Here is a 26,050-nt window from a genome sequence, read left to right on the forward strand (position 1 = left end):
GCAGTGTTTCTTCAAGCGGTTGATGGAAAATAAGCTAAGGCGCGTTCTAATAATATAAATTCGGATCTATTATTTTTCACGGTATTTTGAAGTGCCCGCGATAACAATATCGTGCATATTCATTACCGTGATTTATCGCATTACCGAATACCGGCACAAGCCTAGTTGCGATACTCCCAAAATCATAATAAATATGCAGATTTTTAACACAATTTTGTGCAGAAATATCAAAAAATGCCTGCAGATTCTGTCTGGTCCTGATGAGCTAAAGGTGACCATCATCAAAAATTCTATGCATTTCAGGTGAATTAAGTAACCGCATATCCACAGGCTGACAAACTCTTCACCTGTTTTCATGGGTTTTCCCTCTCGTTTTCTATGCTTTTTCTGTCCTGTCAGTTCACATTATTCAAGCTCTCATGATCTCCGTTTCTCTGTCTCCTCACCTTACTCCATCACTCCATCAGTCTCTTCTAACACCACAGCACTGCCAGATTTCAGCTATGTTGCACCTGTGTGATAGCTGGCACGTGCGTTATGCTTACCCATCGCTGAACTGCGTGTGACGTTCACAAAGCCAAGCTGGCGGCAGGAGGTCGCCATGATGGTGTTGACGCAGGGGGTGACGGGATACCAGAGTACAGTTAGGGAATGATTGCATGCAGAGAGCGGCTGCTATAGTCTGTCTCTCTTAAGCTACTAAAGCTTCCGGAAGACGAGACTCTGATTTACTTGGCAACCTGCCACCTCTGTTTCTCTCTCTCTCTCTTGCCCAGCTGTTGCCCTCCCTTCTCCTCTATCTGCAGACTCCTGCAGCTTTTAACCTCTCAAATATTTATTGCTAAAATCATCAGAGAGTTTGGCGCACTTCTGACCGGCCCTTTATCTTCTGTCCTGTGGTTGTAGTCTAGAGCCAAATTGAGTTACTTCCATAATTGCCAATAGTTTTGCATCTGTAAAATTGGATTAACTGATAAGGATTGATCCAATTTGCTGTCCATAAATATTTTATTGGCATCTCTGATATTGGATTCAGTATTGCTTTCATTAAGGATTTCAGTCAGGGGCCTTTGTCAAACATTAACCTGATGATATAAATGTTATTGAATAAAGATTTTAAAGCAGGACTTCCTGTTTGTTCCAGTATTGACTGCACACTATTAACCTTTTGTGAGACTGTTGTGTGTAGTGCAAGGTTATAATAGTTTGGATTTTTCATAAGTTTTAGTTTTTAAATCATTTAGACTTTTTGTTTTCAAATTCATTTAGTTTTAATTAGTTTTAGAGGTAGATTATTAGTTTTTATATATTGAAGTTGCTTAGTTTTAGTTTTTATTAGTTTCTGTATTTATTTATTTTCTTTTCGGCTTAGTCCCTTTGTTAATCTGGGCTCGCCACAGCGGAATGAACCGCCAATTTATCCAGCATATATTTTACGCAGTGGATGCCCTTCCAGCCGCAACCCATCACTGGGAAACATCCATACACACTCATACACTAAGAAATTCACCAAAGACAGGCTTTTTGGACACAAGAACACTACCATCTACCCATCCTCAAATTCAAATACAACAGGCCACAAGCCAGCCTTAAGTAAAATATGTGTGCAAGGCTGCTTCTAAGGTTACATTAACAGTAGTGATGGGAAGTTCAGATCTTTAAGGTGAACCGGATCTGTTGTGACAGTCTTCCCAAGTTTGGGCTCAACATATCAAAAATATGTAGTCAGCAATCATAATTTCATTCAGTTGAAACATCAGCATGAACTGAAAAGTTTCTTACAACTAAGTTTTGCAACCCAACTGAAGCATGATTCACTTATTTAAATTCCATTTGATTTTCTGTTATGAAATAAACTTACGTTTTGCCAGATCTTCTCGTTTAAGCCCTCGTTTTACCCGCGCTGCAGTTGTTCAAGTTTGGTTCAGTCACAGCAGACTGTCATGTACTGTTTGTGTTTGAGTCATTGAATCACGCATGCATAGTATTATCGGTTCACTGCTTCTCAAATCTGATCTCAGTGTACTGTTTAATAACCAAATAACCCAGTATATATTGGTTTATTTCGAGTCAGAGGGGGTATCAGGCATGATAAAAAAGTAAGTTGTTTGTAAATAAGTGCTTAACGTTAAGGAAGACACAGATCGTTTCAAATGATTTAGTTGGATTTGGTAAATTAGTTCAACCGGTTCACATAGAAGATCCGGTTAAAAAGAACGATTCGTTCACGATCGCGATTACTAATACAGAAATATAACACATTATTGGGATTAAATGTGTTAAATGAATACTTTTAAGAGTCTGCTCGGGTTGTATTTAATGTTGTCACCGTGCTGCTGTCATGTTCAGTTGTTTTTGTCGTGAAAGCAACATCGAGGATGACTGAAGGAGGACAACGGGTTGATCTGGCCAATGGCAGCAGGATTATAGACTCTAAGGTGCTGTACAGTCAAACACCTGGCAGTGCGAAGTAAATAGATTTACCTCAAAATGGCTTACAGGATGTATTAAATACAATTACGAAAACGAAGGACGTGTTTGCTATAATTTTAGTTGGTTTCAGTTAGTTTTGTATGTACACAATACAGTTCTAGTTTTTTTTTTTTAACTCTTTGTTTTTATTTCAGTTAACGAAAATGTTTTTTTTGTTTTCATTAACTATAAAAACGTTGTTGTAGTGTGGTGGATTTTTTGTTTTTTGCCTTTTTAAAAAAAAAAAATTTTACCAATTGCATGAATCTTAAAACTATTTATTTAGTTTTTTGTGCTTTTATTCAGTATATCATGTTTTTATTACATACTACACATAACGAATTGGACAGCATCCTACAAAAGGGACTCTGAAATTGCCTGTTTTTCCAGTGCTTGATTCTTTTCAATTCCACTACATTAGATGTGCCGTTCCACTGCTTGAACATGAACAGAGCATCCTGTGGTTTTGTGTACAGACGCATTATGGGGAAAGAGATTCCTTTTTTATGTAACTCATCTCTTTGGCCTTGTGCTTTTGTCAGTGTTACTGAATGAGTGGTTTCTGTCCTCTGAATAGTGGGCTTGTATGACTATAATAGCTCGTCATGTCCTATTGTTCGTTTTTTGGTTTGTGTTAGAAAATTACTCCAAAATAAATATGTAGTTCTGAGCTACAGATCATGTTAAGACGTGATCATCATTGCTCATCATGAATGGGTTCAAAATCATTTACCTCTCATTGATGAAAAACCAATTCATTGTGCCTAATTGTGCAAATACTAATGCTTTTCATTAAAGGTGTAAGTGAGGTAGTTTTTTCTCTTACGAGACATGCAAATACCTTATTTTCTCTGTGCCAATGTCTTTCATTGGGATTTTTGGCATAACAGTTGCATTACCTTTCAAAAACACATTGTAAGTATTCATCCAAACTCCACTGTGCACATTTGGCAATTAAGTTATTGGGGAAAAGTCATAATCTGTCTCTGTATTTGCAATTAAAAAAGGTTGAAAGTATCAGTGCTCACAAAATATAAAAATCCCTGGGAGCCTTTCGGCCAGGGTTTTTTAAGTTTTTGGTTGTCTGAAATAAATTGAAGTGGCACAAATAGAAAAGACAAAAATAAAAACATAGAAGTACTAAATAAAAAGTTATAATTGCATTCATTATAGGCTACATATGTTTTCGAAAATAACCAAATTATGTTTTCAATTATTTTCATTTATTTATTATTTAATTGTCCATGAAAAAATTATGTGAAAGGTAGGCCTACTTTTTGTTGTGTTTTTATTTTTTATCAACTTGATACCAAAGTACCGGTTCTTTTGACAACACCAGTTAGCTCAAACGCATATTGATATTGGCTCCTTGATGCATGAAAATGACATACAATGAAGTTTGTGAGAGAATGCAGAAGCATTGGAATAGGGCATATTTTTCCTCTCATTAATAAAATCCGATGACCAGTTTGGAATTAATTTTTGGTAGTCCAGCAGGAAAACATGATAGCCCCGGGACATTAAGCTACCAGTTTTGTGAGCCCTGCATGTCAATATGCACTCTGCTAAGTTTATTTTGTTAACTTTGGAAATGGTTGAAAGTAGACAAGCTCTAAATGTAGTAGAACTTTTTTTACATATGTATTTTATTGTTGTCCACCTGATCGGATGAAATCAGATCTTAATATCAGGTGTAAATGGGGCCCAGAAGACCTCAGTCGTTTAAATCAAAGAACTGTAAGTGTAAGAACTGTACTATTGGGAGGGCTACACAGAATTTGTGCACACAAAAAGCTCTTATAAAGTTCTGCAGAATTGGAATCCTTCATCAGATTCTTCCTGTGTATTTTTCATTTTGTTTATTTGAGCAAATGTTATATTAAAATGTATATCTTGACCTGAGATTTCAGACCTTTTTGAAATTTTGTCAGTTTGTTCACTCACTTTCCTTTGGCTTATTCCCTGATTTATCAGGGGTTGCCACAGCAGAATGAACTGCCAATTACTCTGGCATATGTTTTTCATGTGGCGGATAACTTTCCCGCTGCAACTCAGCACTGAGAATACACTAACTTATTTTATCAGTTTTTTGAAGGATAATGTCTTTCTTTTATTGTGTCTCTCTACTCTGTGTAACTCTGTGTCTCTTTTCTGCCATTGTGCTCCATCAATGCTTCTCTTTATGAAGGGAAACTAATGAAGTCTGTTGGAGCTGAACAGCCACATAAAACCTACTTGTTGCAGTCCTTCAATAGTTTGCTTTCTAAACCTGAAACTTGAATTGAAACATCAAGGCCTTCTTGGTGAACAGAACTATAAAGCATTCATGTGTCTGTACAGGTAGAATTTCCTTCAATTCATTCATGGAAAAGCAGGTAAACTTTTAACCATATTATTTTTTTGTTGTTGTACTTTATACAATTAAATAGATCAAATTCTCTAAATGTTTCGGTGTTGTTCGTCACAGAAAAACAATAGGCTGTCTATGTTGACTATGCAAAGTTGTTTTAAAGGGATAGTCCACGCAGAAATGAACATTCCCACATTATTTACTCGTGTGGTTTCAAATCTGCATGATTTTGTTTCTTTTGTGAAGCAAAAAAAAAATGTTTTAAACTTGAAGCCAAACAGTTTCAGTTCATTTTAGGCCTGCACAATATATGATATATCATATTGGTATCGCAATGTGCGTATCCGCAATAGTTGCATGCAATGTTGAGCCTGAATCCTAGTTGACCAGGAGCTTTGTAGAGTTACAGCTCCATAATAGAGTGAAAGTTTGTCATTTGCATGTGTTTTTAAGGCCTGTGACTGTGAGCATTTCAAGAGTTTAAAATTTAAGAAAAATGTAAGCACAAAAAATGATGTTTGGAGGTGTAACAAAAATTATTTGTATTGAATTATTTATAAATGATTTGTCTAAAATAAATCTTGTTTGTAGTCCAAATATTTACATTTCAGAACAAAAATAAAATTATTTTGCTTGACCCTGGAAAAACTCCTAATTTTGACGGTAAAAACAACTATATTTTTACTTGATAGAAGAATTTTAAAAGGTAAAGTGAGAATAGAAAAATTGCTTTTGTAATTTATTAAATTTCTGTAACTAAATAATATTAGACTAAACTATATTCATTAGGGATGCTACGATTCACCACGAGTTGGTTCAAAATCGATTCAAATATGTGACGATTTAAACTGCTACAAATATTGAACGAATTGCGATGCATGTTTTGAACAGAGGGGGTGTTGTGTTTATAGGTGAAAGCTTGCTTTACCTGCACATCAGCGGCGAGCAAGAGGTGGGGTGGCAGACTAAAATGACAGCGGTGAGGTGCGCTAAACAAACCCAAACTGTGTACAAATAGTCAGCAGCTATCTCTCTGCAACTTTCACATGGTCGCCCACTAAGGCTAAGCAGGGCTGCGCCCAGTCAGTACCTGGATGGGAGACCACCTGAGAAAGCTAGGTTGCTGCTGGAATTGGTGTTGGTGAGGCCAGCAGGGGGCACCCAACCTGCAGTCTGCGTGGGTCCTAATGCCCCAGTATAGTGACCGGGAATCTATACTGCTCAGTGAGCACCATCTTTCGGATGAGACGTTAAACCAAAGTCCCGACTCTCTGTGGTCATTAAAAATCCCAGGATATCCTTCGAAAAAGAGTAGGGGTTTAACCCCGGCATCCTTGCCAAATCTACCCACTGGCCTCTGTCCATCATGGCCTCATAACCCTCCCCATATCGTAATTGGCTTAATCACTCTGTCTCCTCTCCAACAATCAGCTGGTGTGTGGTGTGCAGTCTGGCGCCAAATGGCTGTCATCGCGTCATCCAGGTGGATGGTCTGAATGGACTGGTGGTGGATGAGGATATTCCCCCCTATGTGTAAAGTGCTTTGAATATGATGCAGCACAGACTGACGACTGTGACCGATGTCTACACGCAAAAATATATTAATAGGCCAATTCACGCTAGAATCATGGAGGATTGGCAGCTCCGCTTGCTCTGACGAGTGCTGATGTTCCGGAGATTATACGGTGCATCAGTGATGACCTTCATGGCCAATCACAGTAATTTCTGTTAAACACGTGAACACAATGGCAAATCAGCGCTATTTAAGAACATGCTCAGTAGCGCTCAAATGTTAGCGGGAAAGTTACGTTTTTAAAACTTCAGTACCGAATTCCAGTATCGTGCAACCCTAAATATATTATAATCTAGTATTTTATGCCAGTGGCCAGTCCTCTGGAGCAGAGGTGCTGTTGACCACCTCTGTACACACTGCGGTCTGGTTTAGGAAAGGCTTTCCGCTCCACTCCAGCCATCTCAGTCCCCATTAAAAGAGTTTTTTCATCAGCAGGGGACACTGTAAATGTGCAAACATCTCAGCTTATACCATAAAACATAGATATTATGATATTTCTATTAACTAATATAAAATCCCAGCAGTCACAGTTTTAGTTTGTTTGTATTAAAGAGCAATCTTTATTTTGAATTGTTCATTTTTGATTTGGAATTTGTTTTAAATTTCTAATGTAGCTTCACAAAGTTTTAGATTGTGTTTGTTTATATTATTATTAGTCTTCTTTAGTTTGTATTATTGACTTTTTTATTTGCATTTTGTTTTAAAATCGCAATTTAAGTATTGCAGAAATGGTTTTATTTTGTAAAAAAAAGTGCAGCATTTGAGAGAAAATGATAGGGCTCTTGTTTACCTTAAATTTGTCTCAAATAATTTTGTTAAAAAAATCGTGACTAAATTGTGAATCGTATCAAATCATGAGTCAGGTGAATCGTTACATCCCTAAGACATACACATAGGCCTAATATTGTTATTGTTGTTTTACCATATGTTTGCGAAATAACAAAAATAATAGCCTATTCCTATTAGCCTTTATTTTACAGACTCATGAGAAAATCTGGATTTATTTTATTTTTTTAAAGCTAAAAAAAAATTCTCATTCTCATTTTAACCAGAGTCATTCAGCTTTTGTATAAGGGCTCTTACTTTTTCTTGTTTTTTTTTTTGTGTTTAATTCTTGTGTGCAGGTACATTTGTGAAATTAGTTCATAGCGCAATGGTTTATACTGCCTTTAAAACCAGGTTGTTTAATTTATTTTCCCCTTCTTAAAAGTTCAAATAAACCGTGAGGACCATAGTGAGAATATGCGTTGAAGTTTATATTGTTAAATATGCTTTACATTGTAGATTTTCAATTGTTTACATTCTGGAGCTGTGTTCAGCACTTTCTCATTATAAAAGATGATAGTAGTTAGAAGGTTCCACTGTGTATTACAAACAACCCACATCACAACAAAACAGCCAGTGTATTATCTGGTCATCCATGCTTATGAAGGAAATAGAGCTGAACTTCACACCCATATTGAGAGTTCAGCCATTCATACATCTGATCGGATCAGATCTCTGAGGATAGCGCACGTCTTTGTTTTTCATGCAGACATCTCTCTGTCAGTCTTGCTTGAGCAGCAAGATAAAAAGTAGGTGGCAGAGATGCTGATGTGGACATGTCGAGAGCTGTTAATTCAGCTGAATGACCAAAACACCAACTGCCACATAGTGACACAACCACAGTCTCCAACACACTGTGTTTTAGTTACTCATAATTCCATCTTTTTGTGTAGCTGCTACCATACCTGCCTGTTCATTTGGGCCAATGCATTGTTTTAGATTATGTTATTTATTTTTTCATTCATCCATGCTATCAATCGTTCATGCTTTCATAGATGCATTTGTGCATTAATTTCTTCATTAATTTCTTCATTCGTTCATTCATTTGTGCTATCATGGAATCACAATATTGCATTCATTTATGCATTTCTACATTTGGCAGGAAATTTGAATCTAAAACTGTTGTTTTCTGTCTAGTTTGATATAATGAATGGGTGATTATTTATTCATTCATTTATTTTCTTTTCGGCTTAGTCCTTTTATTAATCAGGAGTCGCCACAACGGAATGAACCGCCACCTTATCCAGCACATGTTATTTACACAGTGAATGCCCTTCCAGCCGCAACCCACACCTAGGAAAATGGGTGATGATATTGAGTAATATTAATATTTTGGTCCATTTTAATTTATTTTATGTTCAATATTGTTTTGATTGTGACACTGAACTAAAATTAAAGTAACCGTAGATATGTAGAAAGACTCATTTTTTTTTTTTTATTGTCGTCAATGGTAAAAGCAATTTACCATTTATTATCGCCAATGGTATTCTGTTTAATATGTTTTGTGAAAACAGCACTGCTTCCCACATGTTTAACATATACTTGCCGGATTGAAACACCTTTTACCCACAGCACATAAATGGTCAAGTACATGTGACAAATGAAAAATAATGTGACTTTTAACCACATTTTTATTTATTATGACACTGTCATGCACTGTTGCTTTTCAATTGGTTAACGCTATTTTAAAAAGGCTGCTTTATTGGCATGACATTTTGTACAGTATTGCCAAAGCGTTTTAGATATGTATAAAGTATGTATTATTACATATTAATATCATGAAATTAATAAAATATAGAGAAATAAATGACAGAAAAAAGAAATAAAAACAGACAATATTGCTAAAACTAATTATTATTATAAAAATTACAAGAATAAAAAGTGTAGATTATTTAAGGCAAATGAGATGATTAACCATTTCTAATGGCGTACAAATATTTTGCAGCCAGTTTAGATCATTTCATCTTCTCTGAGTAGCCTATATAGTAAAGTTTTTCTGAGTCATTTAGATTAAAGAATACATTTATTTAATGTTTCTCTCTCTCACGCAGCTGTGCACACGCAGTCAGCTGTAAAGCCAAATGAAAGTAGGCCTAAATAAAAAAAAAAAGTAATGCAAAAAGGCATACAATTAATGACAACATTAGAAAGCAGAAGTAAAAGCGGAATCCCAGACATTTTTGGAGATTTATAAACCACGGCCGGATGCATTTTTTTAAGTTCCCAAAAGCCATGTCTCTGCGGGTCTGCACACAACGCGTAGGGCAAGAGAAGATTTTCCACTGGTTAATTGATTGGGAATGTTTGGCTATCTTGGGCAGAAACAAAACAAGTGTAAAAGGGTGATAATAATGCAAAAAAAAAAAAGAGAAAGTGTCACCAATTATACTTGGGCAGCCATTAATATTCCTGGGCATCTCGTCCAAATAAAGTCTGCGTTGGAAGCACTGAACAGTCATAGTTTGTTTGGAGGGCTTAATTTTCAATAGGAAAATAATTTTAAATATGATTCTTTTAAACATGTTCTCACCATCACTTTAGTTTTTTTTATAACTTCTGTTTGTTGCATTGACTTCAATTCATATCTATTCTAACAGATCTACATCCCATTAGAAATTTAAAAGACAATTCTAAATGACCCTGCATTGAGATGTACAGTATTCAGAATAATGCTGTTGGACCTTTTACATTGTGAAAGACTAGTTTCAGTCCATCATCGCTTCATGACTTCTGAGTGAGAGCATTAAAACCCATTTCAAAAGCATATCTAATTGACTTTTACATATTCTACATGTCTCAGCTCTTCCACACTGTCTTGCTTTCATTGAACCAGCACTTCTCCCTTTCTGCTTGAGCCTTCAAAGTGTTATTTAATCAGTGAATCTAAAAATGGACTCTTGCTTCCACTTCTTGCCTCTTTACCAATACTGAAAGTTCTACAGACCACACACTGGCTTTAAAGACGCCAGCAACATTGATGGATTAGAAAAAGTTGTCTTTGACACACACTCATGCACACTCAGCTGACTTCAGCTTTCCTGGGCTGGTCAGCACCTGCTGTTTGTGAAGGCTGCTGCATGTGTGTGTTTGATAAGGGGAAATGCACTTTGTGGGACATCAGCTGTAGTTCTGCCTCCGTCAGGTTTCCGTTCTGTTGCCGAGGACTGTCCACATTCCTTTCTTGCTGTGTCAAGATGGCCCCCGCTTCGCCCCAAGGACATTCTTGAGTATATATTCTAAGTAGTTGGAAGGTTTCCTCTGAACACTAAATGTAGGCTTGTGTGGTATGTTATTGTGAGGTAGAAGGAAATGCATGGGTTGTCGTAATCAGACCTAGTGGATACTGATTGTCTTTTGACTTTTGTCTTTCTAGTTGAAAAGTGATTTTGGCTACAGTTGAAGTCAGAATTATTAGCCCCCCTGAATTATTATCCCCATTTATTTTTCCCCCAATTTCTGTTTAACGAAGAGATTTTTTTTCAACACATTTCTAAACATTATATTTTTAAGAACTCATTTCTAATAACTGATTTATTTTCTCTTTGCCATGATGACAGTACATGTGACCGTTCTTTTTCTATGCTGTGCATCTGCATAAATGATATTAAAATACAAGCAAAAATAAATAAACAAACATTGATTTATTGTTTTCTGGAAGTCTAACAGTATTCAGGTACAATCAAACCTAAATGAGCATGGCCATATTTATTAATATCTTTATATTTTAATTTACTAGAACAGTTTACTAGATCAATTCACTAGAATTTCTATGTTAAGCTGCTATGACAGAATCTACATTGTAAAAGCTCTATAGAAATAAAGATGAATTTTTTTCTTTAATAAATCCTGCGATGTGACTATTAGAGATACACACATTGCAATATCGACGCTCAAACAATTTATTGTTCAGCCATAGTTAAAATCAAATAATTATGATTATAATATAATGTTATTAAAATTTCTAAATCACATTTAAATAGTCACAAAGAACTTTTTTGAAATTGACAATTTTTTTTATTCGGGTTTGATAATACAAGGTACAGTACACTGCATGTATACAGTAACAAGGGTATATGTGTGTGTGTGTGTGTATATATATATATATATATATATATATATATATATATATATATATATATATATATATATATATATATATACACACACAAATGTTTTTTTTTTTTTTTTTTTTTTTGCCTCAAACTAAAGACAGAAACAAATGGACATCATAAAAAAGGAGAAAGGAAGAAAAATAAAAGAATTAAATAGATCAAATAAAAATTAAACGAAATGTGGGTATGGAGAGAGGATGTTGGGGAGATTCATGGTTGGAGGAGTATATTATTCTCAATATGGATGATTAAAGGGTCTCATGTTTTGTAAAATAAGTTGACACAATTTTTATTTTTTTTTTTGATTTTCATTTAAATCATTTTCCTCAAATTCTGATTCATTCGTAGTTCACACAAATTAATTCTCCCATCACTTCAAACCTCTATATTTATTGAAGTATTTCATTAATTAATTAAATTATTTATTTCATTAATTTAATTTATTTATTTAAATGAATATTATTTAATTTTTAATTTAATTTATTTATTTTATTAATTATTTAACATTTTATTTTATAAAAAACATTATTTCTTTGTTTTATTTATTTATTTATTTATTTTGTTTTTATTTATTTATTTTTACATTATTAATTTTTACAAATTTTATTACTTATTTTTTCATTTATTTTATTTTTATTTTCAATTATTTATTTTATTTTGTTATTTTATTTTTATTCATTTACTTATTTAATTAATGAAATATTAATGTTTTTATTTTATTTTTTATTTTATTTATTTTTTGTCCTTAAAATATTGTGCTTTTGTGTTCAACTGAAGAAAGACACTCAAACAGTAGTCAGGTGCATAGTCTTTCTTTTGATTTGTTCATCACAATGTGTGCCGTTGTGTTCTTTGAAATACCTCGAAGTACTATGTAAATACCATGTGAGATGAATTTGGTAATCATTCAGCATCAGATATCAGTGCACCACCTGATGCAGCCACTGTCTCATGGTACCACTGCAGTGTTAAGAGGTTAATGTTCTCAAAATTAAGTTGCTTCTTTACCTCAGGCTGTTTTTTTGCAGGAGTTGTTTTTGTTTTGTCTGAACATTTGCTGTTTTTATAGTGACGCCCTTATCAAGACATAAGCAGTTTAAAAAGATTTAAAGTAATGCGGTGACGTTTATTGTACTAGCATTACGATTGTTGGAATGAGGATAATGTTACTAGTGCTTTGCATATTTGAGTACTGTTGTCTGCTTCACACTGGCCTGTAGGCAGTTCAGTGAACCACAGTGATCTCTATTAGAACTGTATGTGTGGATGGTGCTGTGTGTGTGTTCGGTCTCTTACATAAAGAGTAAGGTGATGGGGTCACAATCAGGACAACAGTGATAATAAGCTCTCTCAAATTCATGCTTGTTTAAATATGAATGCAGTTTAATAGTGGCCATGCAGGTCACAAAGCGGATAGCAATGTGTTTTGGTGTATTGAACGAATGATACCTCGCTCTCATTTTAATCGGTTCACTTCCACTATTATTAACTAGTTGGTTGTGATTTCTTGTATAACATTTCAACCCTGGTGTGAAGCTCCATTAGACTGCTGTTATGTTTGTTTTGTTCTCGACCAGCTTATGTTTGGGTACTCGTGGCTTGTGCATGTTGTTTTGATAGAGATCATGCCTGCAGTAATCGGTCCCATGAGTTCTCTAAAGATATTAACAGCTCCCCTGTTGTGCTTTTTGTCCACCGTTGTGTTCTGAAAACTTGCACTCCTTGCTCCTAGCCAATACCTTCTATTAGAGACGCTTGTGTTGGTCTAGCAGCTCACATGGCTGTAACCTTGGAATTCATAATTTATTATTATTTTTTTTTTGTAAACTGTCAGACAGATTTGACTTGAAATATTACCCCTGGGGTCTTATGAGTTAATCTTTATATATTTTATCAGTGCATTGTATTATATTAAATCCGTATTTTGTTTTGTTTTAGTTTATTTTATTGATCTAAAAAAACATCAAAAGTCTTTCTTTACATGCTTCTTATTTGGGTTGGGTCGATAGACGATGGCCGATAGACATCACGATGCTGAGCGGGCATCGCAATCCTCCGCCCTGCCCCCGTCGCAGCAGCAACCCGCTCGCGAAAAATACACACGCTACCGTTTACACTAATACACTAATAATAAAAATCCACATCGTGGGGTTTCATCTAGTATTTCTGAAAAGATCTCAGTCCACACTATACTGCTGAAAACGCACATCACGTGACCACACACACACTCTGCCGTGCGCTGCAGCATATGCGCACGTCTGAGCTCCAGGCAGACAGCGGGTGCTTTGAGCACAAAACCCCAGAGAGCGTGCACGTCGGACAGTTTATCAAAGATGTACAGCTGGATCGCCTCTCACTATAGTTGTTAAGCGTAATATTTAATTAATCTTGTCATGTGTCACAGCTTCAGTGCACTGGTTTAATTTTTAATTTTCACGTTTGTACTTAATGATTTTAGTGAAAACCTCAGATACTGTTGGTTGGTTCCTGTTGTTTGTGCACCTTTTTTTTTTTTTTTTTTTTTTTTTTTTTTTTTACCAACCAAGTTTCTCAATGTCATTATAATGACACTGTGGTAATTTGTGGTAAACAAAGACCATATGGGTCAGGTAGTTGAAAGGGTAGGCTACGAATAATTAATTTATGAATTAATTAATTATTCATAAATAATTCATTCACAATGTCATCGTCCATCACAATGTTTTACGTTAGACATTAGTATGATGCCAAATTAATCGACATCGTCCAACCCTACTGTTTATTAATCTTGTAAAATGCTAAAACTGAATCAGTCCACAAAAAGTTGAAAATTGTACAGATTATTGCATATAGGACAAATGCACAAGCAAAAAGCACATACTGAGTTCACACGAACCATAATTTACTGGAAACTGAGCTTCTCTAAGTTACTGAAAACACTGGATTATGTAGCTCAAGTATGAAAGAACACAGTACATTGCTTCAATTTGAAACAGCCATACCATTTTCGAATTTGACACCAGTTTCAATTCAATTTTGATTAATTGTGTATTCCAGTTTATCTCCTTAACATATTTATGATTTAATTGTGAACCCCTTGCAATTGCCTTGTATGAAACCCTTATTTAGCATGTTGTGCACTTTTTTTTTTTTTGGTCTATTAATATAACCTTAGGTTTATTTATTGATGTTTTTTTATTTTACCCCACACAAATCTTTAAACGGGTTTCATAATATGTAGCACACTAATATCTCTTTTTGAATGTAGATCTTGTCAAAGCCTCTACATATTTCAACACACACAAAAAAGCAATAACAATATTTGCAATTATGGAACAAATTCATTATATCAGGCAGGCAGCAGAGTTGTGGTAGAATGCTGGTGTAGTTTAGTTACATTTAAGACTGATTCAGTTCCGTTTAATATTAATGTAACTGTTAAAAGACACTTCACTGACACTTCACTATGTACTCGCACTATAGGTTCAGTTGCCTTGAACTGCGCCGCAGCGCGCTTGTCCCCCCTCCACTCTCCCCCAATGGCCTGCACTCACATTGCATTTTACCTTCCAAGCCAGAGCATGCTTACAGCATCGGTGATGCGACTGTTCAGTTTAACAGGAAGAGAGACGCTCTTGCTCAGCACAGTGGACATTGCTTTAGTTGTGTCGTTTTGTATTATTTTTAGTCATTTGGGATGCAGTGACACACAGTGAAATATTTTGCTGAACAGATCCACCACTTTTGACACTCGTAAATTATCATAAAAGTCATTGTGCTGCATGGATTAGGAGGTTTGCTGAAGGTGGAAGCTGACGTGTAGTGAGGGGTTTGTATCTTTCATAAACTAAGACAATTTGTGTTCATTGAACAGTTAGAATGATTAATAAGTCCATGTGAAACAGTCCCTTAAAAAGACATCATGTCTTCAGCTTCACACTACAAGCACACCACTCCAAAGCCCAACCAAACCGCGCTCTGTCACACCTCTTCCAAATGGGACAGGGCAGGCCAACTGAACCGCACCAGGGCCCAGTTCGAAGCACTCGCAATTGTCAAACGAACTGGGAAACCTGCCCGGGCACAGTTCAAATAGCCTATTTGAGTGCACCCTGAATATATTTTTGGACCTTTATTGTGTAATTTCACACAACTTACAAGGAACTCAGTGAGCATCAAAGCATTCTCTAATCTCAGGCAACATGACAGTGCGCAGCAGAGCGTAGCAGTCGTAAACGGAAATAACAAAAGCCTTGTGGGAAGCACTTATATTGTGTAGGATGAGCAGGTTTCTCATTTCAGCCGTTTCTCAAAATAAAATCAAGCAAAGAGAGAAAGTGTCTGCTGATGCGAGTGTTGTTCACTATAGGTGCTTCTTGAGCTTCTTACGTGTTGTGTGACTTTCTATTTTTTTCATGCATTGTCGTAGGCGTTTTCTCGTTTCAGACTCCCCTTAGCGGCTCCTGATGTCCCTGAGGCCTTTTTTCACCAATGACTCAGGAAGCTGCTCTACTACTTGAGAACAGCTGTGGTGCAACATTAGTCTTACATTACAGATGGCTTTGAATTTCCCCCAAGCACTGACCTGAGACCAGCTTATCCAATAAAAAGCCTTTGAACTCACAGTCCCCACAATATACGTGGCTAATGCAGGGTGCAAGACCATTACTTCATCTTGGTGATGGTGCAGTTGCAGGTATGATAATAATGGCACAGGACATAGAAAGCAGGCCTATTTTGATTTCTTGCATCCGTGTCTGGGCCTGTTGATTTTATTCCAGCTGTTCTTTCTTGACTCATGGAAAATCACAGAGAGTGCTCAGAAAGTTGACACTAACAAGTTTATCAAAGACTTAAATGGCTCCTTAATTATAATATTCACTTTTTAACTTTAGTTAGTGTGTAACGTTGAGCTGTGTGTATAACCAACATATAGTTACAACGCTCACAGTTCAGTATTTTCTTTTACTGACTTGACTTTTTATGGCCAACACCAAATGGCTGGTAGAGACTATGACAAGCGTCTTCCTGCATTTGTGACATCAAAGAAGGATTAGTTCACCCTAATAATGGAAATTCTGCCATTATTTACAAATTTTTCAGTTGTTTCTTTCTTCTGTTGAACATAAAGGAAGATATACTGAGGAATGCTGGAAAAAATCTTGGACTTTTATAGTATTTTTTGCTTCTACTATGAATGTAAAATGTAGGAAGGGTGGAGAAATTTAAATCGGTGGGTGAACTATTCCTTTAAAATATACATACTTATACAAATAAACTTTGCCCCTGTGTTTGACGTTTCCTTCAATGTGCTCTAGACCAGTGGTTCCCAACCCCATCTTTTATTTTGAAAAATTATCTCTGTTACATCTCGGTCACTTGAGCACCCAAATTTAACCCACAAGCTAGCAAAATGAGTAAAAAACACAGACGGCATTGGAAAGTTTCTTTGCAAAAGGAAAAGGCGAAGTTAAGGACCCACAAACTGCCAAGGAATGGATCCGCAACTAATTTGTCAACAAATCAGATAAATCCAGCATGTCTATGCAAGAAGAAGATCGACTGCTCGAAGACTCAAATGACAGAGGCCTTTTAGGGGTCGTTCACATATTGCATCTTTTCTGGACACGCTCGTGCCTTCAAGGGTGCTTCAGAATACTGCGAGTGCGCCGCAAGTTCACGTGACAAGAACTGACCGATCCGCTGCATACTTTGTATGGAATATACACATTTTGGAAGACCAATTATATCAGACTATATTATTAGTATATATACTGCAGTGCTTTTTAAAGTGCTTAATAGAACCATTTTTAGGATAACGGAAGCAGCCATGTAAAACATGTAAAAAAAAAATTTTTTTTTTGTAATGTCTATTTTTGTTAAACAAAGTATGATCATGTTAAAGTCCCATAAACTCATTCAAGCCTTCAGAAATAGCCGTTTGACCTCCAAGTGAACTTTATGCAAATAGAAAAGATAATAAATATAGGTCCTACCACAAAAGATCTTTTTGACTTATTTTAGAATAACACATGGTATTGTTTTCGTTAGTATTTCCTTTTGAACACTGATCACGTCAGCAGACTGTGTTCATCCTGCGCCCTTCAGTACAGTCTCACTGGCCTGGATAAAGTCCTATCATTTGGACAGGTCTAATGAGGACGATGTTCCTGTGAGGATCTGGGGCAAGGTTATTTTCCCAGCTACATCAATCTGGAATGAAACCAGATAATAGTGATACTACAGAGGTTTTTGGTTTCTACATCAACCGAGTGAGAATTATCACCAATCATTGGAATAGTTGTGTATCGAAAATGCAGTTTGCCTGAAGATTAAAATATTGAAGGAGATGTAGCCTAACAAACTAGATCCAGAGGTGAACTCTGTGCAAATCAAATAGTAAAAACATATAAGATAGGTTTTCATGGCTAATATAGCAGTTGTCTTTACAAATTAGCTAAGTAGTGAAATTAAAATGTAATTTGCTGTCTGTAATAACCTAAAATGTATACTATAATTCAGCGTAGAGGAAAATGCTTGAGGTGGGTGTGTATCAAAAGAAGATATTTGTATAATTTATGGTGCCATTTATTTAAAAAAAAAATCAAAAAATTAACTTGTATTGTTTTTTTAGGAATGCGTGTCTATTTTCCACTCAGGGTTTGACCTACTGACTGAAAAAGCTTTAATTTGGTGACATGATGATTTATCAAGTTTATTTTAAAGTGGCTCAGTGAATATGCACTGTCATGTCCTCACAGCAAAAAGGTGGCTGGTTCGAGTCCCAGCTGGGTCAGTTAGCGTTTCTGTGTGGAGTTTGCATGTTCTCCCCGTGTTGCTGTAGGTTTCCTCTGGGAGCTCCGATATCCCCCACAGTCCAAAGACATGCACTATAGGTGAATTGGATGAACTAAATTGGATGAACTAAATATATATATATATATATATATATATATATATATATATAGATAGATAGATAGATAGATAGATAGATAGATAGATAGATAGATAGATAGATAGATAGATAGATAGATAGATAGATAGATAGATAGATACAAACAAACAAACAAACAGCATCCACGCGTGCTCGCTCGGTAGCGATATTGTTAGACCGCCCACTCCTGTTCAAATTACACCAGAGTTACCGATCGCTCCCGTGCTTAATACGGAAATTTAATTCCGCACCGCAAGAAATCTGGTCAGGTCTCGCAAACCAGATTGCTGACCTCTAGTTCGTATTTACCTCGTCTCCCTTCTCGTTCGGTCCAAACCCAAAATACTGCCAAACTGCAGAGGTTGTGTTCTTTTTCGAGACCAGGTCACTTCATGCGCCATCTTACCTTACCTCTCTCTCTCTCTCCTCCACACTGTCCCGTGATGACAATCATGCATACGCATTTTTAGCCATTAAATAAATAGTATTTAATACTTGTTTCCTATATAAGTGCATTGTTTTTTATGACAGTATAACGGTATTGAAACCCTCATCAAAATACCGTTGCTATTTTTAGATCTCGCGGTATACCATATTACTGTATTACCGCCCAAGCCTAGCTGGAACAGTTATCGGTTCATTCCACTGTGGCGACCTCTTATGGATAAAGGGCCGAAGGAAAATGAACGAATGAATGAATGAATGAATGAATGAATGGATTGTAGTGTTGAGTTATATCTTGAACTATTCAGGAAAAATCTCATTCCCCATGACTTGACCCTTTTAAAAAAATCATGCAACGCACAAGGTTAAGCACCCTGATGTAGTGGGGAATGTACAGGCAATGATCGGTTGAAAAGAAAGGCGGTATGAATTGTTGAAGATGACAAAACCAGGGGAATGAGCACATCTCTGCAAAACAGATCTGTCTCGTTAGTGTTTTCTTGTGACAGATGCTCGCCTTCTCTTTCCTGCTATCCAGTGTCCACCGTTTCTCTGGACAGGTGTATTTCAATTTCTTGTATTGATTTGAGCCTGGAGCAGAAACCAAAATAATCAATCATGCTCCTGTGTATTTCCTATCAACTGTTTAGAGGAAAGCAGAGCAAATAATGGAGCAGAAGAAGGCACGGCAAGACAAAACAAAAGCTCAGCAAGCAGAACAATAGTCCTTGGCTCTTTTCTTCGACTGTGGTGGATTGGAGTGATATAAATAGCAGGGTAGGGGATGTTTAAATTTGGCAGCCTAAGACGGTCTGAAGCAGGAGGCTGCTGGCCAGATGATGATTTGGAGTGCACGTTGAAGAAGGCCGGCTTACAAGGCATGGGGAGTGGGCCGTGCTTGGATATGTAGTGGGTGTGGTTAAATATTCATGACTTTCTCTGGTGTCTTATCAAAAGACAGACGGAAGACTAACTTTTGGCTTGTATTCAGATTGTTTTACTATAGTCCAAAGTTAAGATTACGTCATTGTTTTGTTTCTGAAGCTGTAAACCATGCATGTTAATATGCGCACATTTGAAATATACTGATCAAATGTTTAAGGTGAGCAAGATTTTTCAAATAATAAGTTCATCAAAAGATTTGTTCATCATTTTATTTGATTAAAAATTCAGTAAAACAGTATTCTTGTGAAATGTCATTACAGTTTTGTTTTTTTTAGATTTTCAGTTTTTGTATACAGACTCCGAAAATAAAGGTACAAAATCTGTCATTGGTGTGGTACCTTTTCAAAAGGTTTACTTTTGTCACTTTTGACATCAATACCTTTTAAGGAACACTTTTGTACGTTTTATGGTTTCCTTGTGTACATTTTAGGTCGTATTACTACACATTTTGTACTTTTTTAGGTATTTTAAGGAGCTGTTACTGTGCGTTCACACCAAAGGTGGCGAGGGCGTCAAAGTTCGCTCTGGCTGCCCTATCAACAACGCTGTCTGCCTTTACTGCTCCACCGGCGACTCATGTTGGCTGGTGCTGAATTCAGAACTTCATACTACTTTTTTCTGTTCATTCCACACACAGATAATAAAAAGTAGATTGAATAAAGTTAGCTTTCCCAGGTATTTTTTTGACTGTTTCCCATAAGCCATTGCTCTACTCATTCAGACAAAGGATACGTTTGGGTGTAGCTAGTTAGTAATCTTAAAATATTATTGTAGTTTATTTTGTATTTAGCTGAAATCTGCTGTAGAACTTATTTGTTACCCATAGTGCGTTGCTTTGCTCATTGAGTCTCAATATTGGTAACATTGATCTCATATTTAAAGGGGCTGTTGCAGCATATCAGCAAATCAGTTACATTCCTACATAAAAACATGCTGTGTAGCATGAAAATGTTGCAGGCTTTTTATCAAATTCATTCAACTATGGAAGATCGAGTTGTTGTGTGTGGTGTGGCTTTACTCCACATATGTGTCCATATGTCAGAAATATTCTGAAGCAGCAATACTGTTTTGTACTGTCATTGTAGTTACCATGAGATTTCAGCTTTTTTTAAGAAAAAAAAAGAACATTAATGCTTGCCAGTAACTTTTTTTTAATGTATGTCCTTGTAAAAAACATTGTAAATAATTGGAAATCCGGCGAACACAATAATCAATCCCATGGGAACAACTGTGGTCGGAACCTAAGGTTACAGGACTGTGTTCTCTGGACTGCCCTCAAGCGGTGGACTTCTACATTCCGAATGCTTGCTGCCCGAACTGCCTCATAGCTCATTACCATAAAGTAGACTTGACTTCAACTCTCCTCGACACCCACACCAGCGAAGATGCGCCTTGCTGCTTAGTGCCACTAGCTGGCATTGAAAATGAATGACTTACAGCTACTTTGACGCTCTTGTCGCTTTCGGTGTGAACGCACAGTTAGGAAGAAAAATGTACATTTTACAAAAAGGTACCACCAAAGTGACATTTTGTACACCAACATTTTGTACTTTTATTTCTCAGTGTCTAGTTTTAAACCTAATAGATTCCTGTGACGACTGCAGAACTTTCAGCATCATTTCAGTGTCTCATGATTCTTCTATCCAATATGCTGATTTATGAAGCCTTTATTATTATCAGTAATGCTTTTACCTTTTAATGTAATTACATTTTAAGATATGAAGTTCATAAGAACGGTGGTTATTTCTAATACATATCTTTTTACTTCTTAAAATACTCTAAATGTCACTTTTAGTCAGTTTATTGCAGCCTTCCTTGCCAATTTCTTTTTAAAAACACATTTGAATGATAATAATAAAGTATACAAATTGTATAGTATAAAATAATGTATAAAAATAGAAAACGGCTTAATCTGTTTCCATTTCTTAGAGTGTGTGAAAACAAAAAAAGAGGACAACAAAGAAATCAACTGTGTGCTACCCAGTGCCTCATGATATGACTTGCCTTTTTTTTTGCACCTCCTCTAAGGCATTTAATACTCTCCTCAGCTGATGTGGTTGATCTGTGTCTCAGTCCTGTACTTGAAGCATAATTACAGTAATTTTCGCATGGGTGAGAACAAAGGATCAAGACTTTGTTATAGTAGATATATTACAGTCAAGCCCTGCTGCTTAAATACATGTGTAAAATAAATCAAAGGGCAGGACTGAACAAATGACAACAGATAAACTTTTTAAAAGTGAATTACACATTTAAAGAAATTACTAAAATTATGACTCTCTTTACACTATTTTCCCAGACACGCCCTTCATTTTTTCGTTGGTTGGACGGGCTGGTTTCATATTATTGTTTGACTTTGTAGTGGATTTCCAAAAATTGCACCTTTTACTGACCTGAAGAAATCAGGTGGTGCGATGGTGTTGATGTGGTGTCCGCAGGCCTGTTTTCACTATGGGTTCATTAAACAGTCCTCAACCCCATGACAAGGAAAGTTGAGGTTTTAGGCGGGGCATGTGTATCCTGTTTGTTTTGTGACACTCTTCTCTGTGATGGTTGGAATGAAAACTGACACCAAAATGTTGACGGTGTCAGGGAAGTATCAGTGCGTTTGCTAAAACTTCACTGTAAAGGAACACTTTTGGTTTACTGTAGGATCAAAAAGGCTGAGTAAGCGCAAAACAAATTAGATTTTGGGGATTGACCCATAATCCTTTTCACTGCTCATTCAGACCAGGATTTATAGACGTTTATCCATAATCTTTAGCACTTCTCCTGTTGACTGGTGCTGAATTCAAAACTTCATACTACCTTTCCTTTCACACAAATATATTAAAAAATAGATGAAGTAAAATGTTTGCCAGTTTAACCAGAAATTTGTTTCCCATAAGCCATTGCTGTATTTATTCAAAGGATACCTTTGGATGTAGCTTGCTATTAATCTTAGAGTAGTATTGTGGTTTATTTTGGATGTAGCTGAAATCTATTGTAGAATGTCTCATCTGTTGGCCATAGTGCATTGCTTCGCTGAATCAGACTCCGATATCTAGCTTGATATTTCTTTGCACTACTCATTCAGACTAGGGACATGTTTGGGAAAAGGTATTAGCAGCAAAATGCTAATCTTTGAGAATGTGTTGTAATTCTAATGCTTGTCATGCTTGAATTTGGATGTTATTTTGGATTCGGATAAAATTTGTGATATCTTGTCTTATTTCCCAGAATGTGGTGAATTGCTCAGACTGAAAAGTCTAGTTTGTTACCCATAATTCTTTGCTCTATTCTTTTAAACTGTTGGGGGAGGGGAACTTTAATTAGTTGATTCATTCCCTTGCAGTGCTTAGACAATGGAAATATAATTGAATCAATGTACTGCAATAATGCACGCATTTTAATGTAACTTAATGTGTTTTTATTTTTTCATTTTCAGTTGGCTTTGTTGGGAATAGACCTTCTATCTGCCTTAGTGACAAGATTACAGGACCGATTTCGGCCCCAAGTTGGTACAGGTGGGTATACTAATATTTAATTTATTAAAAAGAATTATGAAATATATAAATAAATTGTTAACAATTGCATTGCCTCAAGAAATAAGGATCATTTAATGACGCTTAGTTTTCTTGTTGTCTATTTTTTTAAAGGTGCTGTATGTAAGTTTTTGACTCTTCTAAAGTATAAAAAAAAAAACCGGGCACAGATGTCAATTGTAAATGACACTTGTCACTTGCAGAGGAAGCGCGGTTGCCTGAGAGTGCAAGTCCAAGAGTGCAAGCTTGGAAGTGCAATTGCAAATCTGTAGCCAGAGTATTGAATTATATTTCAGTGCCCCAGGTAGCCTTGTTGGAAAACGGCATATTTCATTCATTCATTCATTCAGTCAGTCATGAAAGCTCTCAAAGCATGCGTCCGTGACTGAAATGCGACCTCTGGTGGACAGTAGCAGACTCCGAAATAAGACGCTGATTCAGAGTTCCACCTGAGGTTATTAATTAGCAAATAATATAAATATAATAAACATAAACATTATGTGAGCAGGTTACATTGTAACCCCGTGTCCTAACAACACGCTACGTGATGAGATTTGCAGTGATAAGCAATTTGGCTGTTTGCACCAGACGAAACACGACAGAAATTTAAATACAGCCATTCAGAAGCACAGAATATGCACTCACTAAGGTTTATAATCTAATTAAAATATATTAAACCTTTTTAACATTATTAAATGAACATGCTGAATCACTGATATGTGTTGGTTTTGAGTCACAAACTTCTCTGAAGTTCAATTTCAAACGGTTTATTTTATTTTTAAGGTGAGTTGAGCTATCTGCTGCTGCTTTCAGTAGTATGGCAATAAATGTCATGTGAAATGGCAATCAAACTCACATTGTTAGCATTTAACACTGAATAAAGCACATGAGGTGTACCTGAGGGGATCATTGTCAGTTTTCTTTTGTTCACCTGTGAGAAATAGAAGCCGTTTCTAATAAATCATTTGGAGGTGTTGGTTAGAACAAAAACTCCTTTTAATATGGAAATATTGCTTCTATTGCATGACGTTGCTTTTATATTAGAACACAATTTAAATCAGCCTTTAGGCTCGATCTTCAGACTCGCTCCTGTTGGTCAGCAATCTGACAACCTGTGCTTGCGTTTGTTTTGATCCTAGAATTCTTTGTTCAACCAGAGGGTGTTAAACTTACATACTGCACCTTTAAATAAGATTTATTTTTATGTAGGGAGTGGGTTATAAGATGGTCTGAATGAAGAGACAAAACCTCCTTCAGAATGTTTTAGTACTCGGACTGTCAGAATGCACTGAAACCCTTTGAGAATTTGCTTCAGTGTCTTTATGTTGCCCTCTTTGAAAATGAACTGACTGTTCCCTTCATGTGAAGTTGGAAACCTGGACTTTAAAATTGTCCAGAATAAAAATCTGGAATCTCCAGTTATTTAAAGCTTCTTTAAAATAAAATATTAAAACCAAATAATAATGAAAATATTTGTTTTGTACATCCATGTCTAATCCTTCATTCTCTCCATCTCCAGTTTTACCCAGCTTAATAGATCGGTTGGGCGATGCCAAAGATCAAGTCAGAGACCAAGATCAAATCCTGCTGCTGAAGATTATGGAGCAGTCAGCTACGCCACAGGTACTTCGTGCTGATATTTGTCTCAATTTAGACTAAATATTAACTTAAGGATGTTTACTCTCAACCTAACTCTGCTATATCTTCAGGAGTATGGTGAATTATTGTTGAAAGCATACCTGCTATAAATGTAATTTTTCAGTATCACATCAACCTAAACAATAGTTGCAATGTAATGTTTAAACATCCAGCTCCACTCAAAAAATACTCTTGCAAAATGCTATTTTATATGTGAATTTTACTTTGTTAATGAATTAAACCCTTCGCTCCATGAAAAGGCTGACGGGAGGTCTCTTAATAAGATTAGATGGCATATAATTGTATTAGAGTGATAGTATTACATTCAGATTGTCTTTTTACAGTACATATGGGACAGAATGCTGGGGGGTTTCAAACACAAAAACAACCGGACCAGAGAGGGAGTCTGTCTCTGTCTCATCTCAACACTCAACACGTAAGTTCTATTCTCATCTCAGTTTCGCTTTCACTTATTAGAAACAATTAAATTGACAATCATGTTTACAGATTCTCATGTAGTGGGATTTTTCTGCTTAGTAAGGAAATTAAGATGTTAAATTGAAAATGAAGCAGCACATTCTTGTAGGATAAGCCATTAAAGCTGGACTTGGCAAAGATTTCAAACCAACCCCCTATGATGCGCTAATGCTGCCCTCCCTGTTACCATTGCTGTTTTTCAGATATGGTGCCCAAGGCTTAACTCTCAGCAAAATTGTTCCACATATATGTAATCTACTTGGAGACCCCACAAGTCAGGTATGAACATTTGCTGTAATGCGAGACATTTAAAGATTAGCGCCTGATCTGCATGACTTAGCTTTTTTATAGAACAATAGATGCGGCTAGCAACATTTTTATGAAGTTATAGTGACCTCTGGTGGTGATTTTGATTTAGGAGTTACTAGAAAAACAACTGATGTACATTTGTTCATTGAATAAATAATAAATTTGACATTTTTTAAAAAGATTTTTGGCCTGTTTAATTTTATTTTTCCAGAGCAAAAAATAATGACAACTATTTCATGGTAAAACATGAGATTTAGCAGAAGAATTATGTCAGTTGAAATATTTAGAACACGAATCATTTGATCACATATTAAAAGACAAAAAATCCCTCAGGGTGTCCTTCAGTCTGTTGGGTTTTACTCATGAATATGTTTTTATAATTTAATATTTAATAATATTTAAACATTTTTAATTATTTTTTTTACATGATTAAATGTTATTCTGAATGAAAATGTAACATTCATTTCC

At 35.9% G+C, this 26,050-nt stretch overlaps 1 protein-coding gene and 1 non-coding gene across 4 annotated transcripts in view; one reads left to right on the plus strand and one right to left on the minus strand.

Annotated features, from left to right (window-relative positions):
- Positions 1–26,050, plus strand: part of clasp1a (cytoplasmic linker associated protein 1a) — a 130,976-nt gene that overhangs the window by 17,148 nt on the left and 87,778 nt on the right. For all 3 annotated transcript variants that reach the window (XM_056465662.1, XM_056465664.1, XM_056465665.1), the window contains exons 3-6: positions 23,062–23,140; positions 24,678–24,781; positions 25,141–25,232; positions 25,477–25,552. In XM_056465662.1, coding sequence (XP_056321637.1) covers positions 23,062–23,140; positions 24,678–24,781; positions 25,141–25,232; positions 25,477–25,552 — 351 coding nt within the window. The remainder of the gene's footprint in view (positions 1–23,061; positions 23,141–24,677; positions 24,782–25,140; positions 25,233–25,476; positions 25,553–26,050) is intronic.
- Positions 22,000–22,127, minus strand: LOC130235535 (U4atac minor spliceosomal RNA). Its single transcript, XR_008838408.1, has one exon. It is a non-coding gene; the product is annotated as a U4atac minor spliceosomal RNA (small nuclear RNA).

The sequence above is a fragment of the Danio aesculapii genome, chromosome 9, assembly GCF_903798145.1.
Source record: "Danio aesculapii chromosome 9, fDanAes4.1, whole genome shotgun sequence".
In the NCBI taxonomy this organism is placed as follows: Eukaryota; Metazoa; Chordata; class Actinopteri; order Cypriniformes; family Danionidae; genus Danio; species Danio aesculapii.